The sequence below is a fragment of the Lonchura striata genome, chromosome 3 (genome assembly GCF_046129695.1).
Source record: "Lonchura striata isolate bLonStr1 chromosome 3, bLonStr1.mat, whole genome shotgun sequence".
In the NCBI taxonomy this organism is placed as follows: domain Eukaryota; kingdom Metazoa; phylum Chordata; class Aves; order Passeriformes; family Estrildidae; genus Lonchura; species Lonchura striata.
The window spans coordinates 48967181-48986379 of NC_134605.1; the positions used below are offsets into that span (position 1 = coordinate 48967181).

Here is a 19199-nt window from a genome sequence, read left to right on the forward strand (position 1 = left end):
AGATATACTTAGTTTAACTTTCCAATCTTCTGATTGTGACTACATACATGGAAAATAAGTAATTTAGAACACCTGCCTGTTCTAGAGAGTTTTCACAATTGTAACAGTCTGATCATTGTGTTCCAGTAATAGTGATAACTTCTGAGTGTTTTTTTTTTTTTTTTTGGGAAAAAAAGATGGATAGAGAAGCAGCATGTGATGTTAGCTTTTTGTGTGTTTGATGACCTAATGACAAACACAGGAATTTTGTGATAATGGAAACAAGAGCTTAGAGGAAGTATTTCACCATTTGAGTAAAAAGCCTGTGATTGCTACTTCATTCACACACTGGTTTACTTTTAAGAAATAGTTTTAAATTTCAGTTGGGAGTCTATTGTAATTAGTCATTTGAGCAGAATCAGCATGGGCAAAATACATTTTAGGAAGGAGAAACAAAGAGAATAATAGGGGTTTAAGGAGTGTTTAACAAGCCTTGGAAAATTGTGTCATGAGTTTGTTACTACAGAGACTTACTGTGAGATTCCAAAACACTTTAAGAGAATGATGGAAGGGAAAAATATTACAGTACATAGATAGATTGTAAGCCTACTCCATCAGGCTTTGTTAAGCCTTCCGATGCCAGCATATGAAAAGTGTGGTTTGCCACTATTTAATAATGATAAACTCCACAAATTGTCATTCACTTAAGGAGCCAGGTCAAATGACTTTCAAAACTGTCATGTTGCATTCACTATTTCAACTCTCATTCTTGACTGGTTTTGATTTGATTGAAAAAAAAAAGACAAAAGACACTAGAGTTTTGGGAGAAGAGTCGGAATGGAATATGAATTTTATTGCAAAGTTATTCTAGCAAAGCATAAAAACTTTAATAGTAGTGAGTAGCTTTGTAGAATACAAGATAATTTTTTTCTCTATCCACAGGCAAAGAGATAAAATGTGATATAGTTGCAAAAAGTACTTGAAAATAATGAACATTTTTTTTCATCTTTGCATATGAACTTCCTTTTTCAAACTGTTAAATACAATTCACAAGTGATAGCAACTACACTTTTTTTCGCTAAACCTTTACCGTTTTTTCTTTTTCTTTCGCTCTGCTTGCAGGGCTGCTTCCTGAGCTGCCAGTTCTTCTTCTTTTCTACGCTCAGCCTCCAGCAGCTGATTTCTGTATGCTTCCCGAATGCTGTAAACTCTGCCTCGGGCTTCATCCAAGGATGCCTAGCCAAAAGCAAACAGCAATACTGCCCTGCTCAACACATCAGTCTTGATTTCACCACAAGCAACTGCATCCTTCCTGTTCTGTTTCACTTTGTGACTAAATACAAGGAGAGCAACTCTCCTTTTTACATGGATGTTTATTGATTTCTCAAAAGAAACAGCTATATATCAATCTTTTCACCATGAAGAAGAGGTGAAAATCCTTTCTAAACTGCTGGCATAATAAGCTAGTTGTGTGAAAGAAGAATAGGGCAACAGAGTAGTTACCTATCTGGATGTAGTCCGTAGTCCCTTTTCAGTTACTGGTTTGCTTTGCAGTCTTAAACAAGTCTGTTAAAAACTAGGTGTCAGAAATGCTGGAATGGCTTAGGAGTTGTAGCCTTTTAAGAGGGTAAAGGAGCCTAAATCATAATGGCCTTTAATGAGACTTGGAGCAAGTGGGACTTTGACACCTCTGAAAACTTTTCCCTTTCCATTTCCATCCTGAAAAATGGGGATATCTGGAAATCTGTATATAGTTCTTTCTGGTCTACAGATGAAAGGACGGCAAAAGTGCTTATCAACAGAGTGTGCATATTCACAAATAAATCTCATTTTAAATTCATACTGTGAAACACTTTTAATGGAAATACTTTCTAGAAAGAGTCAAGGATCTACTCTTGTGAAAAATTTGCCCTTCTAATATACAGTATGTTAGGCATCCAGAATCATAACAACATCTGAAAACCTGGACTGGCATCCTTATTAGGGTCAGCCACTGCTGGAGAACTGCACCTCCTTGCTGACCTGTAGTTGAGTAATACAAATCAGACTATCTGGGAACTAGCTAAGGAGATGTTTTCAATTATGATTTCTGCAAATAGGTTGATTTGTTGTAAAATTATTTTTTTGACTCTTATCCAGTTTTAAGAGCACTGAATAGTCACCAGCAGATTGATAGTGGTTATTGTATCACCACTGTAACAATTTTGTTCCTGTTGATGTTCAACAGTTAAGCCAATTTGGTATGATACTTGTACCAATTTCATGTGCAGTGCTTTGGCTGAGCTAATCCTCACAATGGATCCTACACTAATGCTTTCACATGTATTATTTACAAACATGTTTTTTTGAGGTTTAATAGTATTAATTCTTCATTTGCTGGCATCATGCATATTCCAAGAAAATTGCGTTCTCTAACTTTTCTGAGACACATTAAGAACAACTTATCCCCCTGTGTAATTGTTTATTACTTTTCAAAAGCTGTATACATTTTTATAACAACAACAAAAAAAAAATAGCCAGACTGGAGATGCTTTACCTAATAAGCATCTGGTCATGTGTATCAGTTTATGGTCAGTTTTTTCTGACTTTTAACCATCTTTTTATGGTGATACAATAGTGTTTTTGCAGAGAGTGTATCAAAAAATAATATCATATTAAGGATGTAATGCAGTACTATTTTTTTAATTTAGAACTTTTAGTTTCAACCTTTGCCCAAGTGAAATTTCAAGCTTGTTCATTGCTTCTAATCTCTAGTACTGAATACAAAAGGTTTGTTAATGGTTGATCAGGATATTCAGACTAGTGGCAGACATCACAGCAGCAGTTAACTGGAAAGCAATCTTGAAAACATACCTGCAGGTTCTCATACATTTCAAGTATATTTTGCTTCAATAAAATTCTGTCATTTTCTTCTTTTTGTTTTTGTTCCAAAGCCAGCATGGAAAGTTGTCTAAAATGGTTGAATTTTTCTTCTTTATGTATCTGTTGCTGTTGAATGATAGACTCATCTCTCAGCACAGGTTCAGGCATTGTTTTTCTGAAAGAAATACAAACCAGATATTTGTCTCATATCAAATCCAGTTTTGGTTGTTGTCTATTTTGCTTGGTATTTATTTGCAAGTATTTGGCTTATATTTGACAACATCACCATCATATGTTTGGATATGGGTAAAGAGTCACTTTTCCTCTGCTTCTATATAGCAACAATAAGAAAATACATTCCTAAGACCAGGTCTTCTTATACTTGAGTGTCTATTTTAAATCTGTTTGTAAAATCATGCTCATTTTCGAGCATATGAAAAACTCTTACATGTGACACTTCTAATTTGCAAGAAATATTTTCAGAAGTTTTTGATACTATAATTGAGACAAATGCAATTTATCTTTTAGGGGCTTTTCTGGTTTTGGCATAATGGCAGATAAGCGGATAATATACTTTTGTATTTTGTCCTAAATGAGTAGTATGAAAGTCAAGGAGTTGAAGACAAATTAAATACTTACAAGATTTAAGCTTGTGGAAGGTACTTTACCATATTTCTGCCATACTGTTTTAAACTATTCACTTCAGTGAATAGTTTAAAACAGTATGTACCAATTTCCTTCTCAATTTAAAATTAAATTTGAGCATATTTTTCAGCATTTTTGAAGGCTTTTGAAGATCAATGAAATGCAAAACTGCCACACTGAATACAAATGGACATCAGCATGAAGTGGGTTATAGCTGCAGCACAGCAAACAAGGAGGTGCATTTAAATTAGCTCAATAAGTTCACGTCAACACTTGTAATAATGAATATAATTCTTTTGAATAATAAATGTAATTAGTACAGTTATTTCAGCTATAAACTATTATTACCTGAAGTGCATTTGTTAAATATGGTATTTTAAACCTGCATAACATCCTGACAATTTTTTTATGACCCTGGGATTGGCTCAGTTGGTTAGAGTATGGTGCTGGTAACACCAAGCTTGTAGGATCTATCCCTGTATGGGCCATTCACTGAAGAGTAGGACTTGATGATCCCTGTGGGTCCCTTCCAAATCATAATACCCTGTATTCCAGATGCTCTTTTCAAGAAGACAAATAAGCATGTTTGCCTGAATGCTCATTTTCTTCAAATGTTTATGTCAGATACTTATTACATGCAGCACAGTGATTCAACACCTTTGACATTTATTATGTTAGGGCATAATTTCTTACCTCATGTAAGGACTAAGGTCTATAAGCTCCCATTTTTTTTGCTGTGTTTTTAATCTTGAGTCAATAGCTGTTTGTGGTGTTTGCTTTCCTGTGGTAAGAAAATATAAAATTAAACAGATTAAACTGGTTATGTGGTTATGCTAGGGAGCTCCACCTAAATTCTTACATAGATTTTTTCTTCCTTTGGCTAAGCAAAATACATTATTAAAAGAGAATAGGGGCTGGAGAGGACATAATATTTCTGCCCTTTTATTTCCAACATTTAGGACAGAATCAAAGATGCTATTAAAAACCCACATATATTAGAATGAAGCTAATATGTGTATTTAAGCAAAATCCCCTCTACTCAAGAAAGTCAGTAAATCTAAGCAAGAACATCGACTTTGCAGTGCCTAAAACAAAAAACACAAAACAACTTCTGGATATCATATTCTTTTGTTTTAAAAAAATCAATAGAAATATGATTCTCCAGTCCTGGCTGTAGTTTAAAAAAATTATATTCCCTTTCGGGGAGAAGATTTAATTTAAGAAATACCAATTTAAAGAAAAACCATGACATAGTAAAACTGGTATTCTGAAATCTTAGACTATTTTTTTAGCCACATGGAAAATAACCATGCGGTATTTTATTGTAGCATTCTTGCAGTATAATTACACCATAATTAATTACCATTAATTATGGCAATGGGCTGAGCTGCTTTGTCATTAGTTCAATGCTTCCTTCTTTCAATTTCTCTCAATGTGCTGAAAAAACGTGTGAAATTTGATGAGATTTAATGATGACTGCACTAGTTTTCTTTTATAAAAACTCTTTTATTACCTTACTTAGAGCAGTAACCAATTGAATTACGTTAAAAATATTACTGTACTTTTCTCATGAGAAATAGGAAGAGGTTTCTGAGTATTAAAATAATTACTATTTATATATTTTATTGTCTATATATAGAAAATACATCAGCCTTCTCTGCTGGTCTGAAAGAGTGACTTGGATCTTTCAAAGTGCCTTACTCACTACCCATTAGAACAGTACTCTCCAGATTACAAAAATACTGCATATTACAGAAATGTTCAATCTCATCATTGCCAAATGCTGCACTCTGTGGAATAGAACCACAACAATTTAAAGTCATTGGGGTGTCAGTCTTTACTTCCTAAGACATTATATTAGATTCTAAATGCTTAATTTGGAACAAAGCTCTTGGTGGACAACCATTAATTTTCCTTACTGGTTACATCCCTTTAGCCAGTAACTTTGAGGAAACAATATTGTTTCAAGTAACCAATCCTGTGATAAAAGCATTAGGTGAGGATTAATTCTACTTTAATTTCTGAATCTGAATCTTTCCTGAGAAGATTACTTACTGGGATGGAAAAATACTGATCTATAGTTAAGCACTGGTCACAGGTTCTAGTTCCACTGCACATGAATCTTGACCAGATATTATAACAATCAGACCAGGAAGTATTCTTTCCTTTCTGTGATGGCCTGATCTCAGGATAATCACAAAAGAAAAAAACAAAGCAAAACAAACAAACAAACAAAAAACAAACAACAAACTGCCTGAAGTCTTGTACCCAGTTCAACTTTTCATCAGAGTAAAGAAATTGTCAGGGAATACATATGAAGAATCCACAGAAGTTGTAATCACTAAATAAAATTAGCACTGATGGAAGCTTCCAGGTAACTGATGCTACTCAATATGCAGTTTTTGACACCTCACTTCCAGACCACTCTACATTAATAGTTTCCATGAACATGCACTTCAGGTGTATTAGTCTCTTACTGACATGCTATTTTAGCTGCTAAACACTTTTTTAGCATTTCTACACTAATTAACTGATACTTGGAACTGAGGAAGAAGGTATTTTCCACTAAACTCCCAAACATTTCAGATTTACTTAGGGTTAGAATTCTACTACAGAAGGGCTACCTGAAGTTTGCTTAAGGGTAACTTGGCAGCCTCCAAGAGCTGTGAGGCTGTATCTGTGTCTGGAAATACAGCAATGGAACAATTGAAATATAAAGGAGATAGAGAGCAAGCCTGCCATCGCACATTTGGACACCTTTATTGGGGCTGATCTATCTATCTACTACCAGTATTTAATGCAGAAGGTACTTTCCTAAGGAGTGGAACATGGTAAACAGAAAACACAGAGAGTTGTACTCTTACCTGCTTCTCTTGAACTAGGTGTTAAGTCAGCAGTCTCAGCCGCAGCTGTGGGTTCCTCTGATTCTCTCACAGCATACTTATTAATAAAATGCACACGTTCCTGAAAAGCCTGCAGATCAAAATTTTATAATCCAGATAACAAAACTTTTATTGCATATTTTAAATCTCTAAGAATTTTCAAAAGTAGGATTTGATCAGTCTTCAATAAGACCTAACACCAGGGTGCAATGGGCAAGTCTGCCTGGTGCTGGAATCAGAAAAGATGCCACGGCCCCACTGAATCAGTCATGAGACTTTGCACACTTATACTAAAGATCACTGTCCAATGAAATGCTGGGAAATCACTGATCTCTGCACAGTTTACAATAGTATTGGGAGTAAAAATAAAACAAAAGCTGTATAGCTGCATGTATGGCTAATGCACATTCTAGGAGCTCCTATAGCCTGATGATTCAGACTTCCTCTTGAAAAATGGGACCTTTGGATGCAAACCCTTTCAGACTCAATTACCTTTGCTGCCAAAACCAGACATCAGCACTTCTGTCTTTTCAGAAGGTGACTTTGACTCCTCTTGGAGTTCTCTTAAGGGCTGTCATTGCCAGAATGGACAGAGAAACCCTTTGGCTTTTGGTCAGCCTGGAGTCAGGCACTCAATTTCCAGAGTTACAGGGTCTGTAACCCCTGGAGTAGGCAGACATTGGGCCAGGGTTGTCAAGAAGAAAGAAGAGGGAAAGCTTCTTAATAGCATATCCCCAATTTGGACCTTATTTTAGCATATTCTGTTGTGGCTGCAATTTTCTCAACGACAGCTGTTCAAAAAAGAGTCACAAAAAAAGCCCTAAGGGGCTTCAAAAGTGGAACCCTGTAGTTGCAATTCAATTGATTTTCTGATTAAAAAAGATAATGGTGATAGAACCAGATTCTGAAGAGCCTTCACAAATCAAAGGGAATTCATTTCCAGCTAACTTTTAGGAGGCTGTACTTGCATTTTCAGTCTCAGCAAAACTAATCAAAGCTGCAGAGTAGCATTTTCTCCTGAGTTCAGAATTTAATGGAGTAGTGTCAGGAAAAGTTTTGAGCTTTGAACACACTGAAAAGAACTGAGAAAATCTGAGAGTGTAAATGGGGATGCTCATGTCTGAGGTTCATTTCTGAAAGATAATATTAAAACCCCCAAATATCTAAGCTTTGGGATTCTGGCTGAACATCCCTTAATGGACAATGGTATTGGTGGTGACAGAGGATGACTGTCAGGTGAGTTTGAAGACTGCACTTGGTTCTTTTATTTTTCTTTGGTAATGATGCTTCCAATTCTGAATCAACACTGCACTTTTTGCTTTGCTAGAAAGAACATGTATTATTTTTCCATCTCAAGCATATGTCACGTCAAAAGCACCCAGATGTACCTAGCAACTAGATCAGTATTGCTTCTCCAAAACTGTGAATTTGTTCTGAGAGTGTTACAGGCTCTTGAGAAACCTGCAATGCAGACTGAATTTGGAATCCTGGCTGCAAGGGACAATTTGGGTATTGATATGACCAGGTGCCAGTTCTTCAGAAGAAATAATTTTTGGCATGTTTATAGCAGTGTATTTCTCGACAGAATCTGTTAATGCTAAACATTAAACTTGTCACAAGTAGCAGTTTTGCAAATGTGTAGAGGTAGTGGGCTTTCTAAGGAGAAACTTCTCTATGTTTTGTAAAGTAGAATCTAAAGTCTCAGTGATCTACAGAAGCCTGATCTAGATGATCTGGATTCCTACCCAGAATTCAAGCACATAATCACTTTTAATTCTTTAAACTTTAAAATTTCCTGTCTTCCAGAGGAGTGAAGCTATCAGCCCTATGAAGGCAGGTTTCTGTTGTGGCAACTGCTCTACCATTACAACAACTCCTGGAACCTGTGAAGAAACATCACAGCAGACATAACACTCTGATATTACCTTGACAGCTCTCCCTGGCTCCGCAGACTCCCATGCTTCTTTCATGGCTCTGATCTCATCTACTCGCCGGGTGTCCTTTTTCACCTCCAGAAAGTCTGCCTCTTTCTGGTCACTAACTATGCGTAAAATCCAGTAGGGTGTGTCTGAATCTCCTGGCTGAAAGTATCATAGACATAGTGTAGTCACTTGTATACATCTATTATCAGTCTTTAGGGTGAAGTCATGTTTTTGTATACTGGTGATTTTTCTGACCAATATACATTGTACAATGACAGACTCTGATATGCATTATGACACAAACAGAGGCTGCCAAAGGAAAGAACAATTATCTTGCAATGCCTGGAAGCTCTTTGAGGTGTTTTGTTTACATGTTTTCCCCTACCCCCATGCAGCATGTTCCACATTCCCAGTTCTTCTGAACAGTTTGTCTGAACAAGTGTTCTTTGTGTGATTTTTTCATGCAATTGTTTTATCTCCTCTCCTCCCACTAGAAGCCTTATTATATTCAAGTGGGATTTTTTGTACAGAAATAAACCTTGCTCTGTTTTATAAGGTTCTCTCCCAAGCACTTCCCAGTCTCTAAAACCCTTTAATGCATAGCTTCTCCAAAGTCACAGGGTAAGTAGGGCCTGATGACTAGTACACTATTCTGATGCCTGACCAAGAAATGAGATATTGTGCTGCATGTTTCAGGAAAACATATCATCTGAAGAAGCTTTACGCCTAAGACTTAGAACTAGGGTTAAGAGTTCAGCTCTTGTTTAAAACTAAAGGTGAACATCTTCTCTTTCTGTGAGGGCTCCATCTCAAAACTTGTATCTGTTTGTTTCAGTGTGGACTCCCAAGAACCATCATCCCAGCACCTCTAGTATAAGGCACTGTTCCAGAGCTCTGTATAATTAGGTGTGGATATGAATCACAGGGAAGTCTGCTGTGCAGCAAGGTTACTCAACTGAAAAAATCACTAGAGATTTCTTAATGAAAACCTCCATGGCTCTTTGCTTAAACTAAACACCATGAGGCAGCAAAATTCCCAGCAAAAGCAATGCCATTAAGCAAGAAGCTGTCGGTTCCTTCATTGCTTTCCATTAATCCGTTTGCAACCAATAATGTCAATTATTCCTTTTACAGCATAAAGGCTGGCAATAGCTTTTCAGACAGCCACAGAACACTCACATGGATTCACCCCAGGAGACAAGAACTTCCAAGTAAGCAAGTACACACCGCTTTTTCTGCCACTGTATGTCTGCATGCTAATGAAAATTGTGATATATGAGACAGGAACTGACTACAGTGGAAGACTTATTTCATCTCTCTAGGAACCCATGAAAGCCACTACAATGAAGGATTAATGGGACACAAACATGGTGAATTCTTGGAATTTAGTAAGCTTTTAGCAGAGACAGAAACTACACCAACAAAAGGAACAACCAGTTTTTCCTTTATACATAAACAAAGAAATGAACAAATTGTACTTCTAAACCCAGGATGTACATATTTTACATTCAAAAATCTTAATTCAACATTTCTCAAGTGCTAAGCTAAAAAGGTGGCAAAGCAGGGTATAGAGAAATACAAGGGATGTTAGAAGACATAGCAGTACTGATTTGCAGACCTGAGAATATCTCTATATTCAGTGCAAGGATGGTACATTCAATAAATCAAGGCTTTGGCTTTGTTCTCACCTGAGATTCAAGTGATGGACTTTCTGTCCAGAACTTTTCTTTTTCTATCTTCTCAAATGCTTTGTCTTTTGATCTTCTGGTTGATTTTGGAATATTTGCAATCTTTTTGACTTGGAAAGAAGTAAGAATTAGGGGAAAGCTGTGCTCCTCATACTTTCTCCTGTGTATTACTCAAATGTAGTTATAATGCATTATGATTTAGATAATGTCATTATTATCCATACATATAGTTCTCCATATAAAACCCAGGGTGGAATAACAGCACAAAACAGCCATACAGAGAGACAAGGAAAGCCAGTTAATTAGTTGACATTTCAAGTACTACCAAGAAAAGAGTATGAGGACCAAACAACTTTTAAAAACATACTTACAAAGTGAACACATTGTGACAGCCTTATTTGTCCTAAATAACACTTTAGCTAGGGCTTAATTGAGAGTTTTCCACAGTGCCTGCCAGCATTGCTACTTTGTGTATTGGTCAGCATAAAGACTGCAATGCACAGAATCACAGCCTGACTCTCATTTCCCTTCTACAGTCTTATACAACCTCTGTCAGTGTTTGTTATGCAAAGTGTTTGCTATGGACAGTAAGAAGCTCAAAACTGGTAAAGTCAATGTTCTCATCTCACATCCTAAGACTGTCTAGAGCACCCCATAAAAATGCAAGGAAGTTAAAACAAAGAAACATGTTTCAGACTCAATGCATATTTAAGAAATGCAAAATTGTCATTGTCAGAACTATCTGAGAACATTTTAAAATAACTATATTATCAAAATATATGTATATGTTTGAATTAATGATACTGAGAATTGACATTTGCAACAGTTATTTTGCAATGTCTTAGCTGGTGAGAGCTGTAAACAAGACTTCTTCCATGTCATATTGTTTTTAAAATAAATTAACAAATAAAGCATGTAAGAGCATATAACTTTAATAGCATAAAGAATGTGTCAGTTTAAACAACCAGGGATGAATCCAAAACACTATGAGAAAGATTTAAAACCTGAGTCTGAAATCTCCATTTCCTTCCACCTTCCTATTGCCTGAAACATTGAGAGAAGTGCTGAAAACCTAGATTTACCCAGTATGGTAAAACAGGGGATTTCTCTCAGAAAATGTTGATATGAGTGACTGTTTCACAGTCTGATGATAATAAGATATCTTTCACTTAATGCTTTTAAGGGTGATATCTATCACTTCGTGCTTTTCCAATTTCTTTCCACTGAGGACAAATCATCGTACTGCACAATTAATGAACTTTGGATGAGATCTGCATTGTCATGGCTGAGGTTACATGGATACATAAAGTTGTAAATATTAATTATATAGAAACATATTTATAACTCACATATAGCTCCGCATACAATACATATATATTGTATATAACTGTATTACATCATATATCATACATATGTTTGTCTAGAAATGGTATTATTCTTATCTCCTCATGCTACTTAAAACATGTCCAGTGACTTTTTACACCGAAGTGTAAGGCTTAAATTAGTTCAGTGCTGCTATATTAATTAATGAAAGCAAAAAATTAAGGTGGTCTCCACAAATATTGAATATACTAAAACAACTCCACAGGAAATGCAAATATAAAACAGTGATGACATAATTCAAAGTTATAAAATGATTGCATAAATGACTTTCCCTTTATTTTCATATTATCATTACATACTAACACCTTAAATCAGGCTGGTGTGCATGCATTATTCAAGGTATAATTAATTTTTAGAGATAAATTATTTGTTGTTTACACAAACACTCAAAGACATTCAGTATAGTTAGCTAAATTATCCCAGACAAAAACTTTTTATATAATGGGATACTATAAGCTTTGTCTGGTTTCTAGAAATATTTTGTGACTCTGAATTATAAGATTTTGATGCTCTGAACTTATAGAATACCCTGATAAGTTAGTAAAGAATAAGCAAGCACAAAAAATGACAGGGGCTAGAATGAGGTAATCTGCTTTAACTCCAGATATGAAGGCTTAGTGCAAGATTTAGTTGAGATCTCCAAGCTCTCCCATGTACTGCACTGTGCTGGTTCCCCCAGCCCTTCCCATTTCCTCAGCAGAGCAAGCAGTATCCCCAGTTTAGGGACCGACTTCCAGAAATGTCTGGAGGGGGCAATGACTGCATTTTGGCATGCTACCCACTCTGATTCAAAGGGACATGTGAACAGCAGCTCAGGGCTTTTCTAAGGGCAAAGCCAGGCAAATGCTTTGAATGGGATGTGGTAAGAAAGGCAAGCAGATGATACAGAAAGTAAAAGGCCATTCCAGCTCATAGCTTGTGCATCAATTGTCACAAACTCTCAGTGGCAGTTTTCATATTTGTGTGGCACCAAGAAAAGCTTGGTCATCACATGGGCTCGCATTGATGACACACAGCTGACAGCAACTTTAAAATTAGCTTCTCTACTGCTTTTCAATTATTTATACAAAAATTGAGTCTAATGCCAAATGGGACCCAAGTGATCATCCAGTCTGATATCCTGTCTATGACAAGTTCAACAATTGCACCAAATGATTCCTAGCTGAAACTCAGCTTCAGATTGAGATATATCAGTTCTCTTTTTTAGGCAATTTAGCTACTCCTGATTTATGAAATTTAAATTACATAGAATCTATGGTATTCATAGGTATAATACAGAGGAGTCTTTTGAAGCTGTCTTTGAGAAGATATCATGCTATTGCTATCTGAAATAGGCTCTGAGCATTTAGTGGGATTAGTCAGTAGTTGGTAGTAATGATTGTACGTTGCCCCATAAGGAACTTTCTGATGTCATTAAAAAAAGTTTCAGATGTTGCTTTTCCTTCTTTGACTGGACCCTCAGAAGGATTCCTGACAGATGGCAACATCAAAAATCTTTCCAAAGCTGGGCTCACCCAGACACTAAAGTCACAGAAAAATCACACCAGGATAGAAGCAAACCAATAATGTGGTTGCAGTAGTAGTGTGGGGTTAAGGTGTGGCTTAGAGATCTAGAGGACCATCATGTATCCTCTGTGAACTAATTGTTCACTGAACACCAGGCAAGTGATTAATCACTACCGACAGGCAAGCTGGGAAAGTGAAAGAGAGAGTGGGATCTGAACATCCTGTTAAACGTCCCATGGAATATTCTCCTTGGCATGAACCAGCAAGTCCTCCTGTGGGAAAATAAAATCTGTGGGAGAAACTTTCACCGCTCTGGAGGATAAAAAGGGATATTCCAAAGCATATTGCCTGTCCTGCCTTTTCAAACCTACCTCTACTATCTGGGCTGGGCACTCTATCTTCTCCTGCTTTCCCAGTTGCATAGACAGCCCTCACCAACAGCTTACACTCCCAAGGTAATTTAAGGCACTACGTAAAATACGTGCTGCAGTCAGCATTCAGAACACAGTGATGATTCAGCTCGGGGCTGTGACAGTTGCACAATAAAACTGATGATCTTACCACAAGAAAAATAAAACCAAAGAACCCAAAAAAATAATAGCCAAAAATCCTATATGCAAAATGAACCTCAAAATTATTTTGTTCACACAATCAAGCAAATGAAAATGGTATTAGCAGCTGCAAGATTGCCTGCTAATTATTTCCCCTTTACACAAGAATCTTGAGCTTACATTTTTAAGTCTTTTTTCCATTGTAGACTTGCTCCATAACAGTTCTCAGAAGAAAGAGGCAAAAAACCCCCCAAAAACCAAAAACAACAAAAACAACAAAAAACTACAAAAAAAAAACCAACCAAAAAACAAACAAACAAAAAAACCCAAACAAACAACAACAACAAAAAAAAAACAAAAAAAAAAAACAAAAAAGGGATAAAGAAAGAGAGGAAAGAATGAAGACATAAATGAAGTATAAATAAACTACATGGAACTTCCTAATTTCTGTGTACTTAGGTTTTCCTGCCTAATGCCTTTTTAATGTTTTGTTTGTGCAGTGTGCTCTTTAATTAAACATTTAATGGGATTTCATATATAATAAATATGACTTAAGTATTATTCACAAAGTAACTTTTGCTAACACAGTTGTTTTTACAAGTGTAAACATCAAGAAATACCAAATTATCATAGCATCTGTATAGCAGAGAATTTACTGTCTTCAAAAATGTTCTAAATAAGTATTTATAATATTGGTGAATATCAAGAGTATAGTAGTATGGGTCTTAATTTAAAGGGAGACTAGTTTAAAAGATTTTAGTAGAACTTAATACAAAGTTGAAATATGCTTTTGGTGTGATAAATTAGCTTTAACACAAAATTAACTCTAGATGGCAGTGTTGGTTTAGATGAAAAAGAGATATTTGAAAAGGAGAAAACTTTTCACATAAATTTTTAACCTGGCTCAGTTCAGCATTCTTAAAAATCACGTGGTGAAACAATACCTTTTTGGTTACATACCAATATTATTATTATTATATGAATTTTGTGTTTGACAACTTGTGTCACCAATTTTAAAATGGTAAAGGTCAGTTTTCAAAATTATTTAAGACTAGGTCACAATCAAGAAGAAATAAACATTTGAGCTTTCCCCCAAAATACTTAACTATAGTAAGCACTTCAGATAAATATTGCTGTTAATAGGGATACAAAAATAACACACTAAATATTAAATGAGTATTGGTTTTAAACTTTTTTCTATAAGTTGTGTTTAAATTTGTTGGTGGCCTAGGCAATCTGGTATCCTTGTATAAACAGAAACACTCAGTTAATAAAAACTGCGAAATGGATTTGGTTACTTTGAAAGGCAGAATTTATGAGAGGGCACAAAAATTACACCATTTAAAAATTATTGTATTTACACCATTTTAAAATAATCCCAAGAAAAAAATATGCTTGTTATCATTGACTGTAGCTTAAGCATTTTTGATGAGCATCAATTAGCATGGAGAAGGGGAGCTATGAACCAGAGTACTGCTACCTTGAATTCAGCATGAGAACACTCACGACACTGACAAGGTTCAGCAACGTGAGCTGAGAACTAGTGAAGAAACTTAAGAGAATAAGTGACCTCATTTGACCTGCAGTTTTACAGACCACACTGAAGCCGTATAAAAGGATATTGTCAAGTGTAAGCTGTCACTATGTAGCCAACTCAGAAGTGTAAGAGGATGTAACAGAATGTCTGTTGTGAGAAGCAGTCTGACAGGGAAAATGAAGAGAATGAATGCTGAGAAGAAAAGATGATATTGTGAAGAACACAACAAAATCCAAGCAGGTGAAATCATTGAAAGAGCTGCGTACAAGCCTGTAAGCCTACATGACATAGCTCCTCAAATGCTACTGAAATTGACTAAAGACTACAGTAAATCAAGAAGATACGTATTTTTAAAGTTGTGTAATAAAACTGAAGAAATAATGAAAAGTTTCCAATATTGCATATATCCCAAACTCAAGACATTTAAAATTATCCATCAGCAATTACTGCTGCCGAATTGAAGTTCAGTCCAGAGTACTAGGAATTACAGAAAAAAATACTTGACCAGACATTTAAAAAGAAACATGTAAATAGAATAAAAAGTGAGACATACCACTAGTGAATAAAACCCAAAACATCCTAAATAAATTTTTGAGTATTAGCAAGTGTATGCATATGAGGAAGCAAATAACTTCTTATTGCTTCTTTTAAAAATTGAGTCATAGAACTTTAATATTAACGAAAATCTACTGAATGATGGGTAGTAATATTTTCGGTTCTGCAGAAACCTAGGGCTGAGAACACAGGAGAATCAGCTGCATGTGTGTGTGATGTTCTGCACCAGCAGGTGGAGCAGGGCTGCAGCCTCTCAGCTCGTAGGGGATGCAGAGGCAAGCTACTGGGCACATTAGGTGTCTAAGTGCAGATTGTGGAAAGATCCACCTTTTTAGAAATGTACAACCTATCCAAGGAACTTCCATTCTTTCCAGCCCAAGAGGAAAAAGCAAGATAAAGAAGCTGGTGCTGTTTGTATTTGTGCTCCGAGTGTCTGTCTGAGATCTTGTAGCTGGCAATGTGTATGTATGTGTATACACACACATACACATCGTGTGTATGTGTGTCTATGTGCACATGCTTGGTGGGATTACATCTTCAGCCTCACAAACAGCTGGACCTGGGAATGTGCAGTGGCAGAGCCTTGTCTCTCTCAGGCTCTTGGGTCTGGAGGGACAAACTTGAACATAATAAAGATCTAAATAATTTTTGCCAAATTTGCTGATAAAAGAAGATGCAAATACAAGACATTGATCTAATTTACAGAATAGTGACTAGGATTCTCATATATCTTGGGATTGGTTTTTACTGCTCCTAAGAATAAATGCTATAATAATCTGTGAAAAATCAAAAACCTTTTGTAATTTCTGTCCCCTTCTATATGACTTAGATATACAGACTGTACTTGGGAGCTTTCCTAGTTTTTTTCTCTTGCTAAAATCTTCTCCAAACAGTACAGAAGGAATACATTTCCCAAACCAGGCCTTTCCCCTGCTTCTTGTTCAATGCATTTTCTTAAATTATCAGCAGGCATTTTTCTGTTCCAGATCTCTGCCTAAAGCTGAGCCCTAAAATCATTAGTCTTGCAGTGTATTCTGATTTCCTTGTATTTTGTGAACTGAAGATGTAGATTCATGCAAACTTCATTTCTAAGAATTACAAAACAAAAAGTTTTGTTGCCTTGTTATTTCACTCAGTGACAGAAAATTTGCTTGGAGCAATATTTTTTTTTTTATCAGTAACATGATACATTTGACTAAATATCTACTTAGATCAACCTACCTTTAATTTCATCTTTCTGCATTTCTTTCAGTTCCTGAACAAGTAAAGACTCACTCTCAGTGAGTGGCCAACTATCATGCAACACAAATGCCTCTATTGAATACTGGTGAGACTGTGAAAGAAAATGCAACATGCTGAAGTCGTAACAATTGCAGCAAGCATTCAAGACCTGCAGGTTAGTAAAGTGCCAGCTATTGAATTCAGCAAATAAAATACATCATTAATTTACAAGCTTGCACATAAGCATTCACAAGAAGCTTAAAAAATTAATGTTAATTCCACAGATCTTATTTTAATTCCTGTGAAGTTAAACAATTACTCATGTGTTTATCAAGTAAAACTAAACTGGACTACACAATAAGGAGCTACATTCCTGTAAGATTTCCATGTAACTTCCCTATGTATGCCATGTACTAAAACAAAGACTTTTGTCTTTGATTTTAAGACTTTCTACAGGGCTTTGGTCCCTTGTACTAGCACTCAATAATGCCTTCATTTGAGGTACAGGTGACAGGGTCCATGGGCTGTTTTAAACATTGTCTAAACTGAATTGGAAATCGTTATATTTAGAAACTGTTTTCCAAAGTTCTAAGGCCAGTTTTGAGTCAAAAGAAATAACTTTGGAGTTTATTTCTCAATAATTTTTGTTTTCTTTATTTTGTTGCAATTGAACTCAACTATCAAGAAAAAAATCACAGCAGAAAAACATGTGGAGATGTAAAACAAGAACTATTTCAGAAAGTATACTCAATTTCTCTAAAATAAACAATACTAAATGGCATCAAGAAAAAACAATGGTTTGACATTAGCCTCTCATAAACTTGGCTTGAGTAGAAGATATTATGTGTCTATTACTAAAGCTTGCAGCTGACTGGAAATAGGTGTTTCTCTTTGAAAACTATTACAGATGATCTTCTATAATATATTTCAAAGAAAGCTCATATTGAAGCATCAAAACTTTAATTTCATGTCTGGCAATTTTTGATCTTTATGAGCAAGTTATGCTATACTTGTATTGGATTTGCCAAATGAAGAACACTTAGAGTAAATCACCTCGATATGAAACCCTCTAGTTATTTAGTCATTCATACATGTATATTGTCCTTTTTTCATCACCTCATTCAAAAGCTATCAAAAATCTTAATTTTGGATTTTACCCCAGGATAAAAGATCTTTCCACATGTACCAAATGAATTAACAATAACCCTTTCACTGTTTGTTTTCTTTTTTTTTCTTCCCAAATCCCAGTGATTAACAAACTCTTACTTGTTGTGGACTTCCAACATTATTTTCAAAGCTTTCTGAGACTGAAGATTCATCTATTAATATCACTGAGCATTCTTGTACCAGGTCTGTCTTGGAAGAAGTTTTGCTGTCCTTTGGTGAATTACTACTTCCTTTTTTTAATTGTTCAGTTTCCAATCCCTTCACTGTGCTCCTCTGAATAATCTGTAGGTTTTTTACTGCAATATGACAAAAAAAACATCCTGAAATTCTATGAATTACTGGTATGAGGTAAACAGATATTCTCAGAAAGTATCAGAAAGAATTAACATTGTCCATTTTCTCATACTGGACTATACTCACAAGCTTCCAATTAAAATCATGTTTATTCCAAATACTACCATGATTTCATTTCACATGCAAATCAAAAATATCTTCAAAGGAAATAATGAGAAATTTAAGACTGTGTATACATGACTGTTGTTACTGTTAATAAAGCATATAATTTCTCCCCTCAAAACCCATACTTCTTTCCTGCACTAACCATCACAGCTCCATGCTATACACTACAAAATACAGAGAGTCTTGTGTGGGATCCCTTTGTAGCTAACCTAATTTAATAAATTGTGTAAAAGTGGGTGAAGGGAAGAGGGGAATTGGCCACAGTTTTGACACTGCATACCCTTACAGAAGTATCCTATCTCGTTGTGCCAACCTGAAACAAAGATCATAGCTAACGTGAGCTGAAAAAGACCCAGTCTTGAAAGGAGATATAAAACTATTTGTGATCTATCCTTTATCAATGTACATAACTGTCACCTAAGGAAGATGTTATGTGGAAAAACTGTGAAAACCAGAATGTTCTAAAGAAGGCCTGGCACAGAAATATTAACTCAGAAAATATAAATTTGTTTTCATTTTTAATGCCATTGAAATGTGTTATTTTGCCTGCATGTCTACAGAGGAAGTAAAAAGGTACCCTAAAAGTGAACATCTCATAGAAAATTGAATAAGGATAAAGAATAACACCTCTGGGGAAGTAGTTTCACTTGTATTACACTAAAGATCACCTGTGTTACACTGGACCATCAGCTGGGAAAACGATATTATTCTGACTTCACTGTGGACAAGAGGCTTTACTCCTCCCAGGGTTCATTGTATTAAAAAAGAATGATACTGCATCACTGCAATACTTTGAAGGAAAAATACACCCTTACATGCATGTTAATGAAACATCCAGGAAA

General features: G+C 35.6%; 1 protein-coding gene across 1 annotated transcript in view; it reads right to left on the minus strand.

Moving 5' to 3' along the window:
• Positions 1-797: 797 nt before the first annotated feature.
• The window catches only part of ADGB (androglobin), a 97089-nt gene continuing 78687 nt past the window's right edge, over positions 798-19199 (minus strand). The window contains exons 27-34 of the mRNA XM_021527019.2: positions 17998-18194; positions 16732-16843; positions 9979-10088; positions 8294-8449; positions 6351-6459; positions 4180-4267; positions 2833-3016; positions 798-1215 (exon numbers count right to left, since the gene is read on the minus strand). Coding sequence (XP_021382694.1) covers positions 1066-1215; positions 2833-3016; positions 4180-4267; positions 6351-6459; positions 8294-8449; positions 9979-10088; positions 16732-16843; positions 17998-18194 — 1106 coding nt within the window. The 3' untranslated portion in view covers positions 798-1065. The remainder of the gene's footprint in view (positions 1216-2832; positions 3017-4179; positions 4268-6350; positions 6460-8293; positions 8450-9978; positions 10089-16731; positions 16844-17997; positions 18195-19199) is intronic.